This window comes from Psammomys obesus, unplaced genomic scaffold (genome assembly GCF_907164565.1).
Source record: "Psammomys obesus unplaced genomic scaffold, mPsaObe1.curated_primary_1811, whole genome shotgun sequence".
NCBI classification, from domain to species: domain Eukaryota; kingdom Metazoa; phylum Chordata; class Mammalia; order Rodentia; family Muridae; genus Psammomys; species Psammomys obesus.
In genome coordinates this window covers 1,006,058-1,026,557 of record NW_026595981.1, presented here as the reverse complement: position 1 = coordinate 1,026,557, position 20,500 = coordinate 1,006,058, and the positions used below count along the sequence as shown (strand labels likewise).

The window sequence follows — 20,500 nt, the reverse complement described above, 5'->3', positions numbered from 1 at the left end:
TGCCATTGGTGCTGCTCTTCCATGCAACTTGAAGATAAAGCCAGGCCAGGAGCTGTCCACAGGCAGACTAGGTTCTGGTGTGCTGATGGGCTCCTGGGGTGCAGACCCAAGAGGTGGGGGTGTCCAGAGAAACAGAGACCTGGGGAGCCCGAGCCGGACTCAGGGTGAAAGGCTGTTCTGTGATGAGCCAGGATTGTTCTATTCCAGGCCAAGCCATACCTGTCTTAAGGTTGCAAAGACCGAGGGACATTGACCCTTTCCATCCTCCCCTAGGCTGCTCACTCCCAGCCTGCTAGAGCTCTCTCCCCAGAGCAGCCTCCCAGGCAAGGCCTGTCCCTGGCTGCTTGTTTTTTCACATCTCTCTGCACCTTAATTAGGGGTTTCCAAGCTGGGAGGGCCTCCAGGGGAGCCTGAGGCCACAGAGCTGTGCTCACCACTGCAGGCAGAGGAGATGGGAGTGAGGGCGTCACCCAGAGTCATGGTGCAGACCGCCCAGGGTAAGCCCTGCAGGTGCTCTCCTCTTCCAAAGGTCAAGGCTGTCTGACTGCTGCTGCCTTCTCTTTGGGGTCCCAGGAGTGCTGTCCACTGAGCAGGGAAAAGGCTATCGCCTGAAGGACAGCCTAGACAGGGCAAAGCCTTGCCAGGACACAGAAGGTTTAAGGAATCGGAGGCCTCAAGCTCCCTCATCCTTCCAAGAAAGCCATTTCAGTTTCCAGATTCTCCCTTGAGTGCCAGCTTCTGCCAGGCCAACCCTCCACACAGTGGGTTCACAGAAATCCACACCAAGTTTTCTGAGCCGGTAGGCGTTAAGACTCCGTCCTGCTGGGACAGCGGAGTCCTCTGAGATAGAGAATGTGTCCATGTCAGCAGACAGACTTACAGCTTGCCAGGAAAGAACCAGGGTGAGGGTGGGGAGCAACAGGAAGACTCGGTAGGTCAGCAGAACTCGCTTAGGCACACTCATTGGGCCGTGACAGCTTTGAACTAGGCCAGGGAAGAGCTTGAGGACCAGGGAGACCACGAGGTAACCGGGAGAGCCCTGAGAGTCCAGACCTTTTGGACCAATCGGGCCCATTGTAGTACCGCCCACATCTCTTTAGTCTCCGCCCTGCGAGAATCTCCGCCCTCTGCCGGAAGCTCGGCGGTCGATCGCGCCGCCTGGGCTCTCCGCGTTCTTCCAGCGCTGCCTTTCTGGTAGCCACGTGGGCTGCGGGGCGATGGCGGCGCTGGTTGTGTCCGAGACCGCTGGGGCAGGAAGCCGAGTCGGCCCCGGCAGAGGTGGGTGCAGCAACGCTGTGGCCTTCAGACCTCGCGTCCCTGTGGGTCCCAGGTCACGGACAGGGAGGGAGCAGACTCCTTTCTCCCCGGGTCGCGAGAGCCTCACGCTGTTCCGAGTCCTACCGCTCTCTCTCTCGGGAAGAGAAGAGCTGCCCCTCCTGGGAGTTGATCAAGGCGAAACGACACCCTGTCTGGGCCAGCAGACAGACCCCCCCAAAGTGACGGACGGGCAGATCCGATGGGAGGGAAGGAACCATGACGCGTTTCACAAGTGGACTTGGAGGGGACGCTTTTATTTATGCGAAGAGGAGCTTGTTATCCTTCACCAGGCGGCCCCTAAATGTCAGCCCTGTGCTAGGTGTAGGGACCAGAGTCCCTGGCCCAAGGGTCTCTACTCACCTGGGGGGGGCGGGGATCCCGATTCAGACAGAAGGTGACAACCTTGATAAAGGAGGAGGCGCCTACTGCTCTTCATGCTAACACCTGCTGTATACCCAAAACACCACAGGAGATTTGTACCTGTCTAAGATCCTGCAGGGAAGCCAGCGAGTCTGAGCTTGCTGTCCAAGGCCATGAAAACAACTGAGCAAACGCCCCAACAGTGGTAATATTCAAATGTGATCCCAGGACTCCAGCCTTTCAGGCTATAGAGTTCTTCAGCGCACCCCTCCACCTCAGTAGATGAAAGCACAGGTTCGGGAGGCTCCCTCCTGTCTTAGAGGCCCGAGCCGAAAGAAGTTCTCAAACATAATAGAGGCTCTGCAGGTACAAGACGAGTAATTTTTTTGTCTTTTCACATCTCCAAACTTTCTGGCTCCTCGTGAGATACCATGTTGAGGAGAGTAGGTTTTCCAGGATAAGGCCTTCCTGGAGAGCCTCGGTTTTTGTTTTGTTTTGTTTTTTTTTTTTTTTTGGCTTTTCTAGACAGGGTTTCTCAGTGTAGCCCTGACTGTTCTGGAACTCTCTCAGGCTGGCCTGGAACTCAGAGATATGCCTGCCTCTGCCTTCTGAGTGCTAACATCAAAGGCGTGTTGCCACCACTGTGTGGCTCAGTATTTTTTTCAAACCAGAAAATGAATTAAAAAGTTGTTTTTACATCTTCATGTATTTATTTTACATTATTGACACTTATTTGACGTGTGTGCCGCAGTGCCTATGGGGCTTGAAGGATAACTAGCCCGAGTCGGTTTTCTCCATCTGGGGCTGGGGATGGAGGTGTGAAGCACTAAGCTATTTTGCTGACCAGTATTTTCTTTTTTGTTCAAGGGCTCATTTGTATGCCCCTCTGCCCAGGCTGAAGTGTTAACTTCTAAGGTGTAAGGTCACCTTCTGTCCTTTTCAGCGTGTCCACTGGTGTACTGGAGCGTGTTCTTTCTGACCTTCCTAGGTGGAACATAAGGGCTATGGACTAAGGAACTTGTTGAATCAATTCAATATATGGTACTTAATTTCCTTAAGTTAAAAAGGGGGGGTGGGGAGCTGGAGAGATGGCTCAGTAGTTAAGAGCGCTCTCTGTTCTTCCAAAGGACCCAGGTTCAATTCCCAGCACCCACATGGCAGCTCACAACTGTCTGTAACTTCAGTTCCAAGGGATCTGATACCTTCACTCTAATGCGCATAAAATAAAGATTAAATAAATAATTTTTTTTTAAAAAGGGTTTTGTTTTTGTTTTATGTGTGTGTTAGTCACCTGTGTGGGTGTCGGAAGACGTAGGAAGAGTCTAAGATTCCTGGAGCTGGAGTTATAGGTGGTTGTGAACTGCCCAGTGTGGGTGCTAGGAATCAAATGCTGGTCCTCTAGAAAAGCAGCAAGTGTTCCTAAGGTCTGAGCTGCCCCACCTCTAATTATGGCTGTTTGAGACAGGGTCTCAAACATGGCAGCCTAGACAGCCACCATGACCATCACCACCAACAAAATGACACAGACACACACAAACACATGTACACGTGCACAGATTCACATACACATACATGCACGACACAGACACACACACGACGTTGAGCCTAGTTCCCTATCCATGCTAAGCCAGCAGTCTGAGTTCTACAGCTAAGCCTTTTATAGCAGTCTCATACCCAGTTAAACTGTAGTGTGTGTGTAGAGGCCAGAGGGCAGTGTTACATTTCTGGCTCTCCACCTTCATTGATTGGCTAGATTAGCTGCCTGACAAGGTCCTGCTCGGGGATTACTGGCCTGTGCTTTTTACATGGGTGCTGGGGATCAGAAATCAGGTTCTCATGGTTGTGTGACAAGCACTTCAGCTTTTCTTCACCCCCAGTCTGAGTGTGGTTTGTTGTTTTATGAGGCAGGATCTCACTATGTAGCTCTGGGTGGTCTGGAACTCACTGTATAGGCCAAGGTAGCCTCAAACTCACAGAGATGGATTAAAAGAATTTTTATGTTTATGAGTGCTCTATTTGCATGTATACCTGCATGACAGAAGAGGGCATCAGATCCCAGTGTAGATGGTTGCGAGCCATGATGTGGTTGCTGGGAACTGAACTCAGCATCTCTGGAAGAGAAGCCAGCCAGTGCTCTTAACTGCTGAGCCATCTCTCCTGTCCCCGCCCCTTCCATTCTTGAGACAAGTTCTCGTTTATGTTGTCTTTGCTGGTCTTGACATCTTGATCCTCCTGTCTCGGCTTCTTGAACTCTGGGATCACAGATGTGCACACCACTCCCAGCCTTTTACCCTTTTAAATGAGGAGAGGGACAAAGGCATGGATTAATCAGTAAGACTTGAGTTGTGTGACTCTCCTTTGCTTTTTTAGTCTTTTTTTGTGTGTCATTTCTAGTCCCGAGGGGTTACCCCTGCCCCCATTTGTGTCTGCTAGTAATCTCACAGCATAGAAATTAATTGTGTGGATTTTTTTTTTTTTTTTTTTTTTCTGGTTTATGGGCTATCTCTATCTGTAGGATGAATTCAGTTAGGCAAAGGCTGGGTGATATCCTTTGTGTGTGGAATCTGGGCCTTCAGTTTAGAGTTAACAGATCAGTAGCTGTGGCTTCCTGTAGTCTAGAGCAGATGCTGACTCAGATCTCCTTGTTTTAGGTCGAATCTCTCGGGGCCGACTGGCCAACCAGATCCCGCCTGAGATCCTGAACAACCCCCAGCTGCAGGCTGCTGTCCAAGCTCTGCCTTCTAACTACAACTTTGAGATCCCCAAGACCATCTGGAGGATCCAACAAGCCCAGGCCAAGAAGGGTGAGCCCCCAAAGGATGGATTTGGGGTGAGGTTGGAAAGGGTGCCTGCCCAGACCTGGGGCCTGGTCCAGTCCCAGCCTCTTCCAGCCCTCTGCCTTTCATGTCTTCTTTGTCTTGCAGTGGCCTTACAGATGCCAGAAGGTCTCCTGCTCTTTGCCTGCACCATCGTGGATATCTTGGAAAGGTGAGGCTTGGCACTGGAGAGCAAGCTGACGCTTTGTCTAGTATACTTATGCCTGTTGGCGGAATTTTTCTCTTCTGGACCACTGGCTAACCCCCCCCCCCCAGGCCTCTTACAAGAATATCCACACAAAGGGGAAAACTCAAAACAAGGCTCCCAGGTTGCTAAGAACCTGTTTTGTCCATTTCCCTTCCCCTCTATAATCTGGGTAAGGGCAAAGAAGTTAATTTCAGTTTCTAGGCCAAAGCAAGTAGTAGCATCTGGGAGGAACTGGACAAAGCTGACCTTCAGTGGGTAAGGGTCTGGCAGTTGAGGGCGGGGCAGAGTGGAGGGATGAGTGGCGGGGGAGTTGAAGAGGGTGCATCTTTTTCTCAGGCTTGATTTGGGTGGGAGTAGGTATGGGTGGTGAGGCGAGGATGGCTAGGGAAAGGTACTCTACCCCCTCCTTCTAAGTTTTTTCATGACAGTGAACCATTGCCAGGGGTGGGGGGTGGAAGGGGGGAAATAGTGCTCAGCCATCTGGAGCCAGCATGAGTACAGGGAGGGGGACTGAAGAAAGGGGAGGTCATCTCATGCTGAGAACCTCCTACTTCCCTGCTGCTGCCCTCACCCCCTCCCTCCCCTCCGCCACAGACCCACTTCCCTGCTCCCACCCTCTTGCCCCTTGGGGGTTGCTCTCTGGGGCTCAGGGCAATTTGCATACATTTTAATCTATAAAAAATTAAGTGCTCTGGCTGACTCAGAGCCTGGGCTGCATTCTAAGGAGCTGAATAATCTTCTGTGCACAGCCTGATTTGGGGGAGGGGGTGGAGGAGGGGCAGATTGGCAGCAGTTCAACTTTCCCCTACTGTACCCCAGAGGAGGAATGGGGGGACCCCGTCACAGAGGCAGTGTCTGTGGCCATGTGTGGTCTCTTCCTAGGAGTCCTCAGTCTCCTGCTCTGTCCCAGCGATGAGTTTAGGGGTGCAGGGTCTTTCCTAACCCCCCCCCCCCGTGATTCAGGCCTGGCAGCAGATCTCCTAACAATGTGCTGTCCAGAGCCCACTCTTCCTGATGCGTGAGGAGTGTGGGCAGTACCATGCGCTGTTGGGAGCTGCGCATGGGCCCTCCCCATCCTGGGCACCCATGGCCTTGCCTGTGGGTGGGGAGCTGGTGGGGTCTGGGCCAGGGGAAGCTGTGTGCATCAATACATCCCGTGCCCACAAAAGCAATAATGCCGCAGCTTGTGGGGGGAATTTTTACTTGCTCTGGGTAGGATTAGTCAGAGTCCTGGGGGTCTCTGTTGCACTCTGCACACCCACTTCTGAGGCTAGGGGTCCTTCTTTCAGTCTAAGGCTGGACAGGGTGCTGCAGACATGTCCTCACATAGCAACTGTTCCAGGAGCTGCTGTCAGGGCTGAGGGAGGCGGCAGCTGCACCCCTCCCTCCTACTCTTGGTTGGCAGCTGCCACCTCAGAGTTGGAAGATGTGGTGAAAGAAGATCCTGGGTCCCAGACACCTCCAGAGTTGAAACTTTCTCACCTCAGTCCTTTTATCTCTGTCCCATTGTCCCCAACCCCGCCCTGCAGGTTCACAAAGACTGAGGTGATGGTGATGGGTGATGTGACCTATGGGGCTTGCTGTGTGGATGACTTTACTGCGAGGGCCTTGGGAGTCGACTTCCTGGTGCACTATGGCCACAGCTGTCTAGGTATGTTTTTCTGTCCTGCTTGCAAGCACAAAGTCCCTTCTGGTTTCCAGAGTGGCTTTGGCCTTTCTGCTTTGCTGGTGACCTGTTTTTCTGGATATGGCTGCCTTGGAAATCATGCTACTGCCTCAGAAGTGCGTTTTGATGTTTTTGTTTGTTTTTTGAGACAGTCTCACTCTGTAGCCCAGGAAGGCCTGGAACTGCTGTCTTCCTGTTTTAGCCTCCGGGCTGCTAGGATTATAGGTGTGAGTTACCACACCTGGGAGATGCAGGTGTGCCTAGCCCGAGTGATGAGAAAGTTCTAGGAGACAGGGACCCTGCCTTCTCCCTAATCCCTCCCAGGCTGAAGCCAGAGTCCTGGCTGCCCTTAACATTGGGACTGGGCTAGGCTCCCTGCCCCTTCTGCCTTTCAGGACACTTTTTTTGAACTCTTCTCTGTAGTCCCCATGGACACCTCAATCCAAGACTTCCGTGTGTTGTATGTCTTTGTGGATATCCGGATAGACACTGCCCACCTTCTGGACTCAGTCCGCCTCACCTTTACGCCAGGCAGCTCACTTGCTCTCGTCAGCACCATTCAATTTGTGTCAACTTTACAGGTAAATAGATCAAGGATTGCTAGCATCTCGTGGGGAAGAGAGGCTACTCCAGCGTGCTCCCGGCTCCTGTGCATGGTGCTCTGGGCTGCTCCTCTGGCCCTGGCTTTCCCCCAGCTACTTGTTTCCTTTCCTTTGCTATCAACACAGGCAGCTGCACAGGAGCTGAAAGCTGACTATCAGATCAGTGTCCCACAGTGCAAGCCCCTGTCCCCTGGCGAGATCCTAGGCTGCACATCCCCACGACTGCCCAAGGAGGTGGAAGCTGTTGTGTAAGTTAACATGGAGGTTAGTTTGTAGAGACATACAAAATGCACTCAGGGGAGGAGGAGAAGAAGCTGAGTCTAACCTGAATGAGCTCAGGGTGACCTTGCAAGACGGCCCAAGTGGGGACGACGCCAGATTTACCTGCACTCTCCAGTGTTCCATTCTTCATCCAGAAGGCTATGCCTAGTGTGGAGACAACTCAGAGGGCCTGATGGTGGGATCAGGATGAGTAGAAATAGAGGGACTATAATTGGAGAAGATGGATGGGCACGCCCAGGCTGCAGCCCCATTAATTTAGCATCCGGACAGCTAACAAGCAGGAGCAGCGTGTCTCCTGCTGCCTAATTATTTTAGGTAATGGAAATGCTTAATGTTGTGTGAATGCAGCAGCCTCACAGCTGACAGTTCTTGGGCTGGGGCTGGGGAGAGGAAACCTTTCCTAGCTTTCCTAGCTAATGGCAAGAAAGGAAGGAGGGGCACTGTGACTCAGCCCCACCCCCGGGAGCTTTGGGTACTGGTCCCACAGGTTTTGCTACACCCACAAAGGATATTCCTGCCCTTGGGCCCACATATAGGCCTTCCACAGCCCAGACCTGGCAGCCTGCTCCCTGAGAGCCATTCCTCATGTGCTTGTGCCAACATAATGGATGCCCGTCATCTGGGCCTCAAAGTGTGTGTTGAGGGAGGTACCCTGGGTGTTACCTCCAAGAGACAGAGAGGAGCTGCTCTGGGTGAATTATCCTGTAAGCTCTGGACTTTCTGGGTCCCAGGGAGGTACTATGAGGGCATCTCTGCAGGTATGTTCTATGTGTCCTAATTGTGAAGCCTGGTATCAAATCTCATATACACTGCTTAAGCTATGTCGCTTTAAGCAAGTGGGTTTTGGTTTGTTTGTTTGTTTTTGAGACAAGGTCTCATTGTGTAGCCCAGGCTGGCCTCGAACTCGTAGAAATCCCCCTGCCTCCCAATGCTGGGATTAAAGATGTGCGCCAGCACGCCTGGCTTGAGCAGGTGTATTTAAAGTCCTTAAACCTTGGGTGTGTCTCCTGTGGAATGGCAATAGTGTAGGTGTTGGATACTTCCTTTAGGCCTGGAACTCAGAGAGCACAGGAAATGTCTGTGACTCAGCAGTGGGTCAGTGCTGCTGCGGTCGGAGGGCAGCCAGTGTGCCCTGGAGCAGAGCTCTCTACAGCCTATATAACATAGCTTTAAATGTTGTATCTTTGTTTATTTTGGGATTTCCTAGACAGGCTTTCCTTGTGTAGTCTGTAACAGGAGTTACAGGTGGCTGTGAGGCACTGTGTAGGTGCTGGGAATTGAACCCAGGTCCTCTGAAAGAACAGTCAGTGCTCTCAACCAACGAGACATCTATCTCTCCAGTCCTGAGCACAGACAACATTTTGATCTTAATAAAAAAGAAACTGTCCCTCAGCTTTCAAATTAGGCTCTCCTGGGCCCAGATGGCCTGTCCTTGGCCTTGGTACCTCTGGACATCTAAGCCTAGCTCCTTACTGTACAGATGAGAGGCCCTAAGAGGCGAACTGAGGACTGTCAGTTCTCACAGAATTAGCATCATGGGTGGCTGAGAAGTCAGTCTTCTGACCTGTAAGCCAGGGCACCCCCTTTGCCATCCCATACCACACTCACATGCTCTTCCCGCCCCGCAGGTATCTTGGAGATGGCCGCTTCCATCTGGAGTCCGTCATGATTGCCAACCCTAATATCCCTGCTTACCGGTATGGCTTGGGAAGGCTTCCCATCTGTGCCAGGGCGAGTGTCTCTGCCCTGGAGGCCTTCATTGGGCTGAACTATCCTTCATTTCCTGGTCACTAAATGGCAGCCAGCTCTGACTGAAGCACATCTGGAATTTAGATCCAGGACCGCTGTTGTGTACCCGGGAGTCACCCCAAGCTCTTAAGACACCCCCTTGCTCTCCCCTGCTCTACCTGGAGGAATGATCTCTCCTTACTAATCTCAGTAACAATCTTTGTTCCCTATTAGGGCCAGATTTCCTAATTCCATGTTTAGAGCCTGTGTCTGGGTAGCATTTAGCTGACTCTGGGCTCTCACAGTGATCCTGGCAACTCTTTTTAGGTATGACCCGTATAGCAAAGTCCTTTCCAGAGAGTACTATGACCATCAGCGCATGCAGGCCACCCGGCAGGAGGCCATTGCTGCGGCCCGCTCAGCCAAGTCCTGGGGTCTTATTCTGGGAACTTTGGGTCGCCAGGGCAGTCCCAGGATTCTAGAGGTGAGAGGGGATCAGAGGGGCCAGCAGCAGGAGGGGCTGACAGTAGTCAGTAGGCTGAAGTAGCTCGCCTTGGCTTCTTCGTCACAGGGACTCTACCCTGGCCCCCTTTCTCCCAACAGCACCTGGAATCTCAACTCAGAGGCCTGGGACTTCGCTTCCTGAGGCTACTGCTCTCCGAGGTCTTCCCCAGCAAGCTCGGTCTCTTTCCTGGGGTGGACGTGTGAGTCCCCGACCTTGCCTATGTAGGGTGGCCAGCTAAAAGCAGCTGAGAAAGCAGGCTCTGCCCCGCACAGACCTAAGGCTGCAGCCAATGGGAGTTGCATGTGTGGTTACGAAGTCTTAAGATTTATCAAGCACTTATCTACTGGGGCCACCCTTGACCACGGGCCAGCCACCTTCGGTGCCTGTCCATCCTAGTAGTCTGGTGGGATGAATGAATGTAAGGGTACTAGGTCCAAACTTTGGTTTTAGGTGGGTAATTACAAATTAACTATCTCTAGAAAGCTCTTAGGGGGCTGAGGACATGGCTTATGGAGCAAAGGTCGAATGACCTGAATTTGATTCCATTAAGGTGGATGTTTTTTCCTTTGCATGTATGTTGGTTTGTGTGGGGCCCTGGTGTCACCCTCAGGTGCTGTCTACCATCTTTTTTTTTTTTTTTTTTTTTCCTGTGAGACAAGGTCTGTCACTAACCTGGAGCTTGCCAAGTAGGCTGGCTGGCAATCTCCCTGTCTGGACCTCCCCAGCGCTGGGGTACAAGTGTATATCACACACACACACACACACACTTTTTAATGCAGTGGTTCTGGTTTACAAGGCAAGCACTTTAGAGAGCTGCCCCTCACCCCCCAACAGCACAGCACTCTTAACAATAGGATCAGTACACCCTGTTGACAAATTGAGACACCCAGCGAGATGGTCTCCGTGTCACATCTTACCATCTCCCTGCTTAGGTGGGTGCAGGTAGCGTGTCCACGCCTCTCCATTGATTGGGGCTCAGCCTTTCCCAAGCCACTGCTGACATCCTATGAGGTAACAACCACATTTTGAAAATCTGCGGGGTGGTGGGCTTTGTACCTATGAAGGGAGTGTTGTGAGATGGCTGCATGGGTGAGCGGCACTTAGGATCTTGGGGTCCTGCTGGGTGCGGTGGCTCATGCCTTTAATCCCAGCACTTAGGAGGCAGAGGCAGCCAGATCTCTGTGTGTAGACCAGGTCAGCCTGGTCTACACAGAGAAAACCTGTCTTGAAAAACCAAAAGGGGCGGGGGCGTCTTGGGGTCTGAGACTGAGCCACCATCTTTTTTTGTTTGTATTTAAGATTTGGTCTTATGTAGCCCAGGCTGGCCTCAGTTTACAGAGTGCTGAGAGGCATGAACCATCACACCTGACTGTAGCTGAGAGTCCCTTCACTTCACATTTCCTTTCTGTTATATTGATGATATATAGGCCATGGTCAAATTTGCTAATGCTGGCAAACAAAATACTGGCATTATTGTCTGTTCTCCCCTAGGCAGCCGTGGCTCTCAGGGAAATTTCTTGGCAGCAGCCCTACCCCATGGACTTCTACGCCGGCAGCTCCTTGGGGCCGTGGACAGTGAACCACGGGCGGGACCGAGCACCCCCTGGCAGGGTAGGCGGGGACTGTGACCGAGGGCGGAGAGGGAGCCCAGGGGCGCAGCCTTGCCCCTGCCTGCCTCCCCTGCGATGTGGGCCACGGCCGCCACCCTGAGGACATCGGGGGAAATGCAAGGGAGGCGGGTGGAGGTCGCCGTGGAGACTTATTTTGGATCCTTCAGGCGCAGCAGCGGTCCGGAGGCCGCGCTCCCGCCCCAGCCGGTGAGGGCTGCGGCTGCGCAGACCAGCAGGCGCCCCCGCCGGCTCCCTGAGGCCGCTGAGGCTGCAGGTATGGTAGCCACGCCCCACTTTTTGTCTTCGTGCCCGCCTTGGGTCCCGCCCTCGCGGTGTGGCGGCGCGGCCCCGCCCCGCCTAGTCTACTTCCTCTGGGGGGAGGCCCGCTTCCGGTGGCTCTGCGGCATGGCGGCGCGGCAGCCGCTCAGAGTGCTGTGCCTGGCCGGCTTCCGGCAGAGCGAGCGGGGCTTCCGCGAGAAGACGGGGGCGCTGAGGAAGGCGCTGCGCGGTCGCGCAGAGCTCGTGTGCCTCAGTGGGCCGCACCCGGTCCTCGAGGCAGCGGCTCCGGAGAGCGCCGGGCCAGACTTCGGTGAGACTAGCCGGCTCCGGAAGTAACTCGCATCTTGGACCCCTCAGTTCTCACCCAGCCCCTTTAAGTCAGGCTCCAGCCCGCGCTCCCGGGTGTCCTCCCTCATCCGTGTCCAGTCCGTACCAGGTCCCTGACCTGCGCCACCCCAAGCTCTCTGGCCGTGGCTTTCCCGAGCTCTGCCTCTCTCTCCCGCCCCCAGCCCTGATCCTGTGTTCTTCTCCCATCTGCTTCCAGGGCCCAGTGCTGCGGAGGAGCAGCCTCGAGGCTGGTGGTTTTCTGAACAAGCAGCGGATGTTTTCTCTGCGCTGGAAGAGCCCACAGTGTGCAGGGGTCTGGAGGAGGCCCTGGAAACGGTGGCACAGGCCCTGGACACGCTGGGGCCTTTTGACGGACTTCTTGGCTTCAGCCAGGGGGCTGCGCTAGCAGCTTGTGTGTGCGCTCTGGGTCAGGCAGGCGATCCCCGCTTCCCCTTGCCGCGATTTATCATACTTGTGTCGGGGTTCTGTCCCCGAGGCCTTGGTCTCAAGGAAGCCATCTTGCAGAGCCCCTTGTCACTGCCTTCGCTCCATGTTTTTGGGGACACTGATCGAGTCATCCCTTCTCAGGAGAGTATGCAGTTGGCTAGCCGATTCCTTGGCGCTGTCACCCTCACCCACTCTGGTGGTCACTTCATTCCAGCAGCTGCATCCCAGCGTCAGGCCTACCTCAGGTTCTTGGACCAGTTTGCAGAGTGAAGGATCAACAAATGTCTCTGAACTGCTCCGAACTGCAGCTGTCTAATGCCCTCCTGTGGCACCGCAGACAACTGTCAGTTTTCAGGACATAAACCCTGCCCTTTACTGGAGAGAGAGCCTGTTGCCAACAGTGATGGGCCAGCGGGGGCTGGCACCCTGTGCTTGCCAAAAATAAAGTGATGGTTTGAGACCGGGAACACCTTTTTCTGCACCCTGCTAGCAGTCACTTGCAGTTGTCCCCTGGTGGAAGTCATGTATTGATTCTGTGTCTGGGTGTACAGTGCTATGACGCATGGAGGTTAGACTGATTCTCTTTCAATCAGGTGAGTCCATCAGGCTTGGCCACACGGGTGCTTTTACCTTGTGTGGAGGTCCCAGAGTGGAGAAGCCAGGTGTCTTGGCGACTGAACCAGAGTGGAGTCTGGGGAAAGGCACGCTTGGCAAGCCTCTGCCTGGGTCCATCTGGATTTAGGTTTCCTAGATCCTGATCCCTTAGAATTGAGAGTTGGCTTTCTTTTGGTCCCTGGCCCAGTTCTTTGCTTTCTCTTCCATAACTGACCCCATCCCTTCTGAACTCTGAGCTTGAAGACTTGGCTAGTACCATATGTTGGATCAAGGCCAAAGACAGCACAGAATAAACTGCCTTTTCCTAATGAACCCATCTGCAGGGCTTCTGAGGTTATTGATGATGCTAATTACCGATGTGTTGAGAGAGCTGAAGTAGCCTGCCTGGTTTGCCCTTGGGGAGTGCAGTCAGTCTCAGGCACATTAAGGTTTGCTCTCTTGCAGTCCCTTTTCCTTTCCAGTGCCCACTCCTGCCTCTCAAAGACAGTTTCATAAGATATCACAAGGTCCTACATAGCTACAGTATCCTTTCGGGAGCTTAGTAACTGAGCAGGAGTTGGAGCTGGCCAGATACTCCCAAATCATTCCTGTAACAGTCACTCGTTTGACACTGAAGTGTTTTCAAGGTATAGTCCTGGGGGCACTGGAGAAATGGCTCTGTGGTTAAGAACATGAGCTCCTTCCCGGTTCAGTTCCCAGCACCTACATTGTAGCTCACAAACATCTATAACCCTTAATTCCAGGGGCTCTAACCCCAGGTCCAGGCATGCACATGCTTAAAAAAAGTCATGACCCAATGGCCCAGTGTGGTGGCACATGCAGGCAGAGTTTAGATCTCTTGACTAAAGAGGACCCCGAGGGCTACACAGAAAAAAACAGGCTGCAGTCACACAGGCCTTTTATCCCAGCACTTGGGAGGCAGAGGCAGGCGGAGCTCTTGAGTTTGAACCAGCCTGGACTACACAGAGAAACCCTGTTTACAGAACAAAGAACCGAGGCAGAGCCTTCCAGGTGCTCTCTTCCCTCAAACTCCGCTTCTGTAAAGTCTGATGTAGTTACCAAGGCTTCTTTAGTCTGGGACTTAAGACTTCCACCAGGAGACAGTGAGATGGCACAGCAGGTAAAGGCATTGCCAGCACATTCGGACACTCAAACACACTAAGTCTTTAAAATTTACAAACAAAAGGATAGACTGGAATTACCCAAAAGTTTACTGGTTTAAAAAATCCTCTGTAATGAAGCCGGGGTGGGGAGCTGGCCTCCGCGCCTTGCTCTAATCTTACAGGGATTGCTTCCTTGACAAAAGGAGATTGCAACAGATGGGATTACTCCTATAAATCCATTGGCTTTGGTCCATCAGTATTGCTTGCTTTTCTGTAAATAGTTGATGGATATGCAAAATCAGTACTCAGACCCTCTGGCAGTCACAGGCTGCCACCTTTGGGTGGGCGCCAAACTGGGGAAAAGGATGGCTTGCACTCTCTGGGAGCCCTATAAATAAAAGGGGAAGATCTATGTGAATGGTCTTTAGGCCCTGGCTCTACCAGGAAAAATGAAGGAGAGGGTTTAGGTAGAGCTGTATTAGGTGGAATGGAAGTGCTCCTGATTGGAGGAGATTCCCAACAAGTGGGGTGTCACCTCCCACCATGCAGAATGAACCCCAACACTAGCACATGCTCATCCTGTGGGCCACTTACACGAGGAACATTTGTTAAACCTGGTGCCTATTTGACGGGTCATTCCTGTTGTAGGTATTTGAAAACGGCCTTGGGTGGACTTTTAAGTGTGGTAAATATGTTATTAGGAAAGCCTCTCATGCGACTCAGAACACTCTGGGGAAGAGAGAAAACAGGCCCCCTGAGGAATCACTGCTCTAACATTTTCAAATTACAGCCCAGGCAGATAAGGTCCAGAGGTAGAAATAACGTTTATTGAGAACTGTGCCAGACAATGGGACAAGTAGAAGCCTGTCTCTAACTTACTTTTGAGACAGGGTCTCACTGTAGTTCTGGTTAGCATTGAGCTCACAGAAGTCCACTTAACTCTTTCTCCCAAGAGCTGGGATTCAAAAGCACTACCATGGCCTAACTCATTTATTTTTGGTGCCAGGAATCAAACCCAGGAACTTGTGCGTGCCGAGCACAGACTACCATCGAGCTCTTTGCCCAGGCCACCTCCCATTGCCTAATTTCATGAATAATAATCGATTACAGGCAAGAAACGATAAGTAACTTACTCAAGATTGGATGATTCAGATCCAAAAGCTCACATTTTGTTTGTTGCCACCCCTCCCCCAACTCCTGTTCTGTGACGCGGATCTCACTGTATCACCCTGGCTGGCCTGGAGCGTCTGGGCTCAGGAGCTCCTGAGCAGCTGGGCCTGCACTTCCACTGCTCCTGGGGTTGGGTGTTTTCTCTGCTGCCCTGTAAAGTAAGCAGGAACTACCACTAACTACAGGCGAAATGCCCAGCCTGGGCCTCAGCTCTCCTCTCTGTAAAGTCAGTCACGGAGGAGGGCATGGCTTGCACTAAATGCCTGCCAAACAAACTAAATGTTTGCCTACACCAAACACTCGCAGTATTGTGTGCTCAACCTTTCTAACCACATCTGGTGGGCCCAATCTGCAAAAGATTTGTCCTCTCTTCAGAAGATCCCTGCTGTTTGTTTCCCTGCACCCTAACCGCAGCCAGGCCTCCTAAGGCTCTGCGCAAAGATCTACCACAATCTCTCGACAGTCCTAGCCACAGAGTAGCCACCTACAGCCTCTTCGGTCCTCCTTTTTAGGGCGCATTTGAAGAACTCGAGTTGCGATGCACTTCTTAGAGACCGACTAAAGGGAAAACGCTGGCTGATTCTTTCAGACAATGCATTAGGGACCAGGTGGCCTCTACTAGCCTGCCAGCCTCTTGAGGGCTCAGGACCCTTTTAATCATCTCCCACGGCTCAGTAGAAAGTTGGGGGACAGAGTTATGGGGAGGCTGTGGCTCTATCAGGAAATGGATTATTTACCCTCTAGGGTTTTCTCAAAGGTGTGATAAAACTTCCCTCTCCACCCCCTTCGGTCCTCTGGAGGTAAACAGCGACTTCTTCCTTCTTCCCATCAGTTCTCCCCCACCCACGGGATCAGTATCCTTGTCACAGAAGCACCCATTTGTCTCGCCACCCTTAGGCAGCGATGCCACGACTGGAAAGAGGATCCTCACTGAGGATGATCAGGAACTCCGTGGGCGTGCCCGCTCCTGTGCCTGAGGGGATGCGCAGCAGCCTGCAGGCAGCCTCTCTGAGCACACCTCCTGCTACCCACGCAGACACATCGGATGTTGCGTCGCCGCCCCGCCTCCTCTCGCTCAGTATCTGCCCAAACCCAGGCGGGCAGAACTCGATGGGGAGCGTGGGCGTGCTGCGGGGCGACCATGGCTGTAGACTGTTACCTCCGGTTCCCACAGTAACAATCGAAAGCCACGGTTGCCCTGGAGACGCGTGGGCGGGGCCTGGAGGCTGACGTCAGCACCGCGGGCGGCGGGGGCGCGCGAGCCTGCGCGGGGGCCGGCGCCCGCCGCAGCCCGCCGGGACCTGGCACGGGCGGGCCCGGGGGAAGCGCGCGCGCTGCCTCAGCACCGTGGACAGCGGCGCAGGGAGGCGGGGAGGGGCCGGGGTCGGCGGTCCTGGGGCGGGGCCAGGCGTCGGTGGCCGTGACTGGAGACTGTTACTGAGGGCGGCCCGGGCAGTAAGCAGTCTAGAGCCAAGGTGCCGGCGCGCTGCCCGGGCGGGGGCGTCCCGTCGCCCGCGGTCGGGGGCGCCGCCGCTGCTGCTGCTGCTGCTGCTGCTGCTTTTCAAGTCCCCCTCCGCCCCAGCGCGCGCGGACGGGCACGCGACCGCTGACGTCAGAGCCCTGTGACGTCAAAGGCGTCCCAGCGGGAGGCACTTCCGGCGGGCGGGGGCGGGGCGGCCGGGGCGAAGCCCCGCCCCCGCCTGGTCCTGAGAGGACAGCTCCGCTCGCAGAGGCGGGAAGTCCTGGGCGCCGGGGCCGGGGCCGGGCGCGAGGGCGGCGTGCGGGCGGGGGTCCCGCGGAGCCGCGGGCCGGGGCGGGCGTCGGTGTGCGGCGGGCGCCCCGGCTGGGTCGTCGGGGCCATCCGGGCTGGGTCACCGCTGCGGACGGGGTAGAAAGCGAGGGGCGCGTCTCCCGGGACGCCGGCGCCGCCTCCCCACTTTCTGGGAAGGAGGGCGCAGGGGCCGCGGGGCTCGGGGAGCGGGGCCGGGGCTCGGGTCCCGCCGGGGCTTCCCGGAGCGTCCGCGCCGCCGCCGGGTGCCGGCAGGTGCTGGGGGTCGGTCGCCCGCGGCCCCGCCGGCCCTCCCCGCCCTCCGCCCCGCCGCCCCTCGCCGCCCTCCCGCCGTCCCGGGGCCCGGGGCCTCCCCCCCGTCGGCGGGGCCTTACCTGAGGGCCGCGTCGCGCCACCGCCGCTCGCCGCCGCAGCCCGGCCGGCGCCGCCGCTTTTATAGGCGCGCGTAGTACTCGTGCGGCGGCTCATTCATGCGGCCGCGGCTCCTACACACTGACGCGCTGCCGACGTCAGCAGGGAATTTAGGAAACGGGGAAGAGGCTATTTATAGTGGCGAGCGGGGAGGGGGCGTGGGGGACGGGACGGAGCGCCGGGGACCCGGGAGCGGGAGGGGCGCGCGGAAGCAGGGCTGGGGAGGGGGCGCGCGGCCCCAGGCCTGGCCGCCGAGGGGTTAACTTTCCGGAACTGCAGGCGGCGGGCTGGGGGAGGACAGTGCAGGGAGGGTGCGGCCCGGCTACGCGTTTATCGCTCTCCCCTTCCGGGGCTCTGCGAGTCCTGGGAGCCCAAGCCCCAACTCCCGGACCTTGGGGGTCCTTCCTCGGTAGCCCCAAACCACAGTGCTCAATTTCTAGAGCCGACAGCTCGGTGACGCCAGAGGATGCCAGCGTATCACGCTGCATAAGGCCACTGTGGTGTCCTCGCTCTCCGGGGTGGGGGGTCAAGGAAAGGAAACTGGGCCCCTTTAGGAGGGGGATAGGGTGACCTCGGGCTCTGGGGTCTAGGGGCTGGGGGAAGAGGGGCAGAGGAGCTTGGGAATCCTGGAAGGCTTCCTGACTGGGCCACAGGCGGGAAGGCACCAGTCGGATGGTGGAGCCGTAGGGAAGGGGAGGGAGCGAGCGTGGGCCGGACTTCAGATCCTCCTGTAGAGGATGCTCTACAGGAGTTTGGGAAAGGTGCCTGGAGCATCCGCCAAGGAAGAAGGGCTAGCTTGACAGGCGGCGGGAGGGCCCTGGCCGGCTGTCTCTCCGAGGGGCCTCCTCAGCCCTCGGTGGTGGAAAAGCATAGGCAGAGGCTGTAAGACAGGGAAGGAGACTAGGGGCTCGGCAGCGTGCGTGGAAGGGACGGACCCCTTTCTAGAGGACACAGAACTGACCAAAAGGGCTCCTGCTGTGAGGAGCAGGTTCCCCAGAACAGCCCGGTTCTATCTCCGGGCTCTAAATGGGGGCGCCATGTGTTCAGCGAGAGAAGAATCAGGCTGACGGGGGTGGGGTGGGGGGGTGGCGGGGCCGTGAGGAAGCGGGGAAAAGTAGTTAAAAGGGGAGGTATGGTAGTGCACATCTGCCTTTAATACCAGCACATGGGTGGCAGACAGAGCTCTGTGAGTTCGAGGCCAGCTTGGTCTACACAGCAAGGCTGGCCATAGCTACATAGTGAGACCTAAGACGTGGAGGAGGAGAGGAGAGTGAATGGAGAAGCTTGAGCAGGACTGTGTGGTCCTCCCCATTGCGAGGCAATGAGAGTAGGTGACGTACAGTGGAGCGAGGACGAGAATGGACAGTAGGCGCAGAGGGCCTTGTATGGGGCAGCCGGCGGGTAGACTCCAGCGTGGAAAAGACCCAGAAGCTGGGGGCCTCCTTCCAGACTGCGGTCGTCTAGCCCCACGGAAAGGAGAACAGCCTAAAACAGGGCCACCCTTGCTCGCCATTTGCTCTCTGCTCTGGTGCGAGAACGCCTATTCCCGCCAGCACTTCCGAGGAGCCTTCTCATCCCCAGCATCACGCTTCTGCCTCCGCCCCACAGCGCAGCCCTCCCTCGGCGGAGAAACCGTGCCCACTGCTCCCAGAACCCAGAAACTGCGGAGCCCGCGGTGGGAACGCAGTGCTGGTCCCGTGTGGACACTGTGGGGAGGGGCAGCGGTGGGCTCGGCGGAGGCGGAGCACACCGGACACCCGGGAAGGCAGGACTTGTGTGCACCAGAAGCGAGGCCGGCCACAGCAGCCTCCTGCCAACGAGCCGCAGCCTTTAGGGGGCGCCCAAGACCTTGCTGTCTCACCGGTCCGGCCAGAGGGCCGCGCCGGCGGCCCCGAGCGAGTGACTCAGCCACCACCTCAAGCGGGGGCGTGGGGGCTCGAGGACAGCGTGGGGTGCGGCGAGCGCGGCCCCCACCCGCCCAGCGGTCCCGCGCGGTTGCTAAGCTCTCCAAGGCCTCCGAGGGATGAGATCCCGGGAACCTCATTGGTTACCATGGTAACCCTGCGCCCCGGCCTCTCCTGCGTGGCCACGGAGGAAGCCGCAGCCAATGAGAGGCTGTGGGCGGTTTGGGGGACCCCCCCCGTGGTGTGGGCGGGGGTCAGGAGGTGCGGGAGGAGGCGGAGCGTGGGCCACCGAGGCGCGACGCTCGCCAGGCTGCTGCTGCCTCCGCCCCGCCCCGCCCCGCCCCGGGGACGTTTCCGGAGAGCACCCACGAGCCGGTGCCAGGCCGCCTCCCGCCTCGAGGCGGCGTCGCCGCGCCCCCTCGCACGGAGTGGGGTCTCTGGGGAGTGGGTGGGTCCAGGCCGCCGGTTCTTGGGGTGCTTCTCGAACGGGGGGTTGGAGAAAGAAATCACTTAGATCCCTCCGAGCCGCTGAGACAGGAACGCGGCTGCTGGCGGCCCGTCCCCAGGGGCTCTGTCCCGCTGGTCCAGGGAGACCCGCAAGCTCCGAGAGGAGCCGCTGCCCCTGTCTGCTCGGTTCTCAGTGGCCGCCGCGGCAGAAGCCGGGCCGGACCGGGCCGGGCCGCCTGTGTAAACGCGCCTTCGGGGGCGCTGCTCGGCGGCGTTGGAGCGCGGGCGGCTTGCGATTTGCGCACTGATAACATGTGCCCGAGCGAGCGCTGGAATTGTTTTGGAGCCCGAGTCCAGGTGGATAACGGTGTCCAGAAATACCTAATAAAAGTCACCTCCGCTCCGAACTGACCTACCTTCGTCTCATTTCGGATTTCCAAATCATCTTCTCACAACGTCCTGTCAGTAGCCTCCCACACCCCCACTTTAAAGATAGGGTCTCCGTGAGCTCGAGGCCAGCCTGGGCTACAGAGTGAGTTCCAGGCAGCTAAAATTACACAGAAAAACCCTGTCTGGAAAAGAAAAAAAGAAAAGAAAAAGAAAAAGAAAAACAAACCCAGCAAATATAGGGTCTTTCTTATGCAGGAGAGGCTGGCCTCGAACTCCTGGAGTGGGCTACTGCCCGTCACGGCTCTAGAACTCGCCCTTCGCAGGCAGAACTTTCCCCGAATTGGCGCCGAATTCCATCGAGACGTGCTGGGGGGCGCCCAGCCGCAGACCCTGGGGTCGGTGGGTCTCCGGGTCCCGCTCTGCGCGGGTCCCCAGGTGGGCGCCCCCGGAGGCGGGGGCGGCGGCCCCCGGCGCGGCTCGGCGGCGGCGAGGACCAGGTGTGCGGCGGCCGGGCCCGCGGCGCC

The 20,500-nt window shown here is 56.3% G+C and overlaps 2 protein-coding genes across 3 annotated transcripts in view; both read left to right on the top strand.

The window, feature by feature from the left end:
* The first annotated feature begins 1,148 nt into the window (after positions 1–1,148).
* Dph1 (diphthamide biosynthesis 1) lies at positions 1,149–12,178 on the top strand. 2 transcript variants are annotated; one of them, XM_055620422.1, is made up of 13 exons: positions 1,149–1,278; positions 4,329–4,481; positions 4,602–4,665; positions 6,231–6,352; positions 6,791–6,948; positions 7,096–7,217; positions 8,880–8,948; positions 9,307–9,463; positions 9,583–9,683; positions 10,417–10,495; positions 10,976–11,095; positions 11,262–11,368; positions 11,918–11,985. In XM_055620422.1, exons 1-12 carry the CDS (start codon positions 1,218–1,220, stop codon positions 11,349–11,351), a joined length of 1,296 nt encoding a protein of 431 aa, XP_055476397.1. In that variant the 5' UTR covers positions 1,149–1,217; the 3' UTR covers positions 11,352–11,368; positions 11,918–11,985. The 2 variants fall into 2 exon arrangements, with proteins under 2 accessions (XP_055476397.1, XP_055476396.1); XM_055620421.1 differs by lacking the exon at positions 11,262–11,368 and having other exon boundaries at positions 11,918–12,178.
* An 8,047-nt stretch (positions 12,179–20,225) lies between these two features.
* Positions 20,226–20,500, top strand: part of Hic1 (HIC ZBTB transcriptional repressor 1) — a 2,970-nt gene continuing 2,695 nt past the window's right edge. Inside the window, exon 1 of the mRNA XM_055619535.1 lies at positions 20,226–20,495. Within this exon, the coding sequence (XP_055475510.1) occupies positions 20,226–20,495 (270 nt within the window). The remainder of the gene's footprint in view (positions 20,496–20,500) is intronic.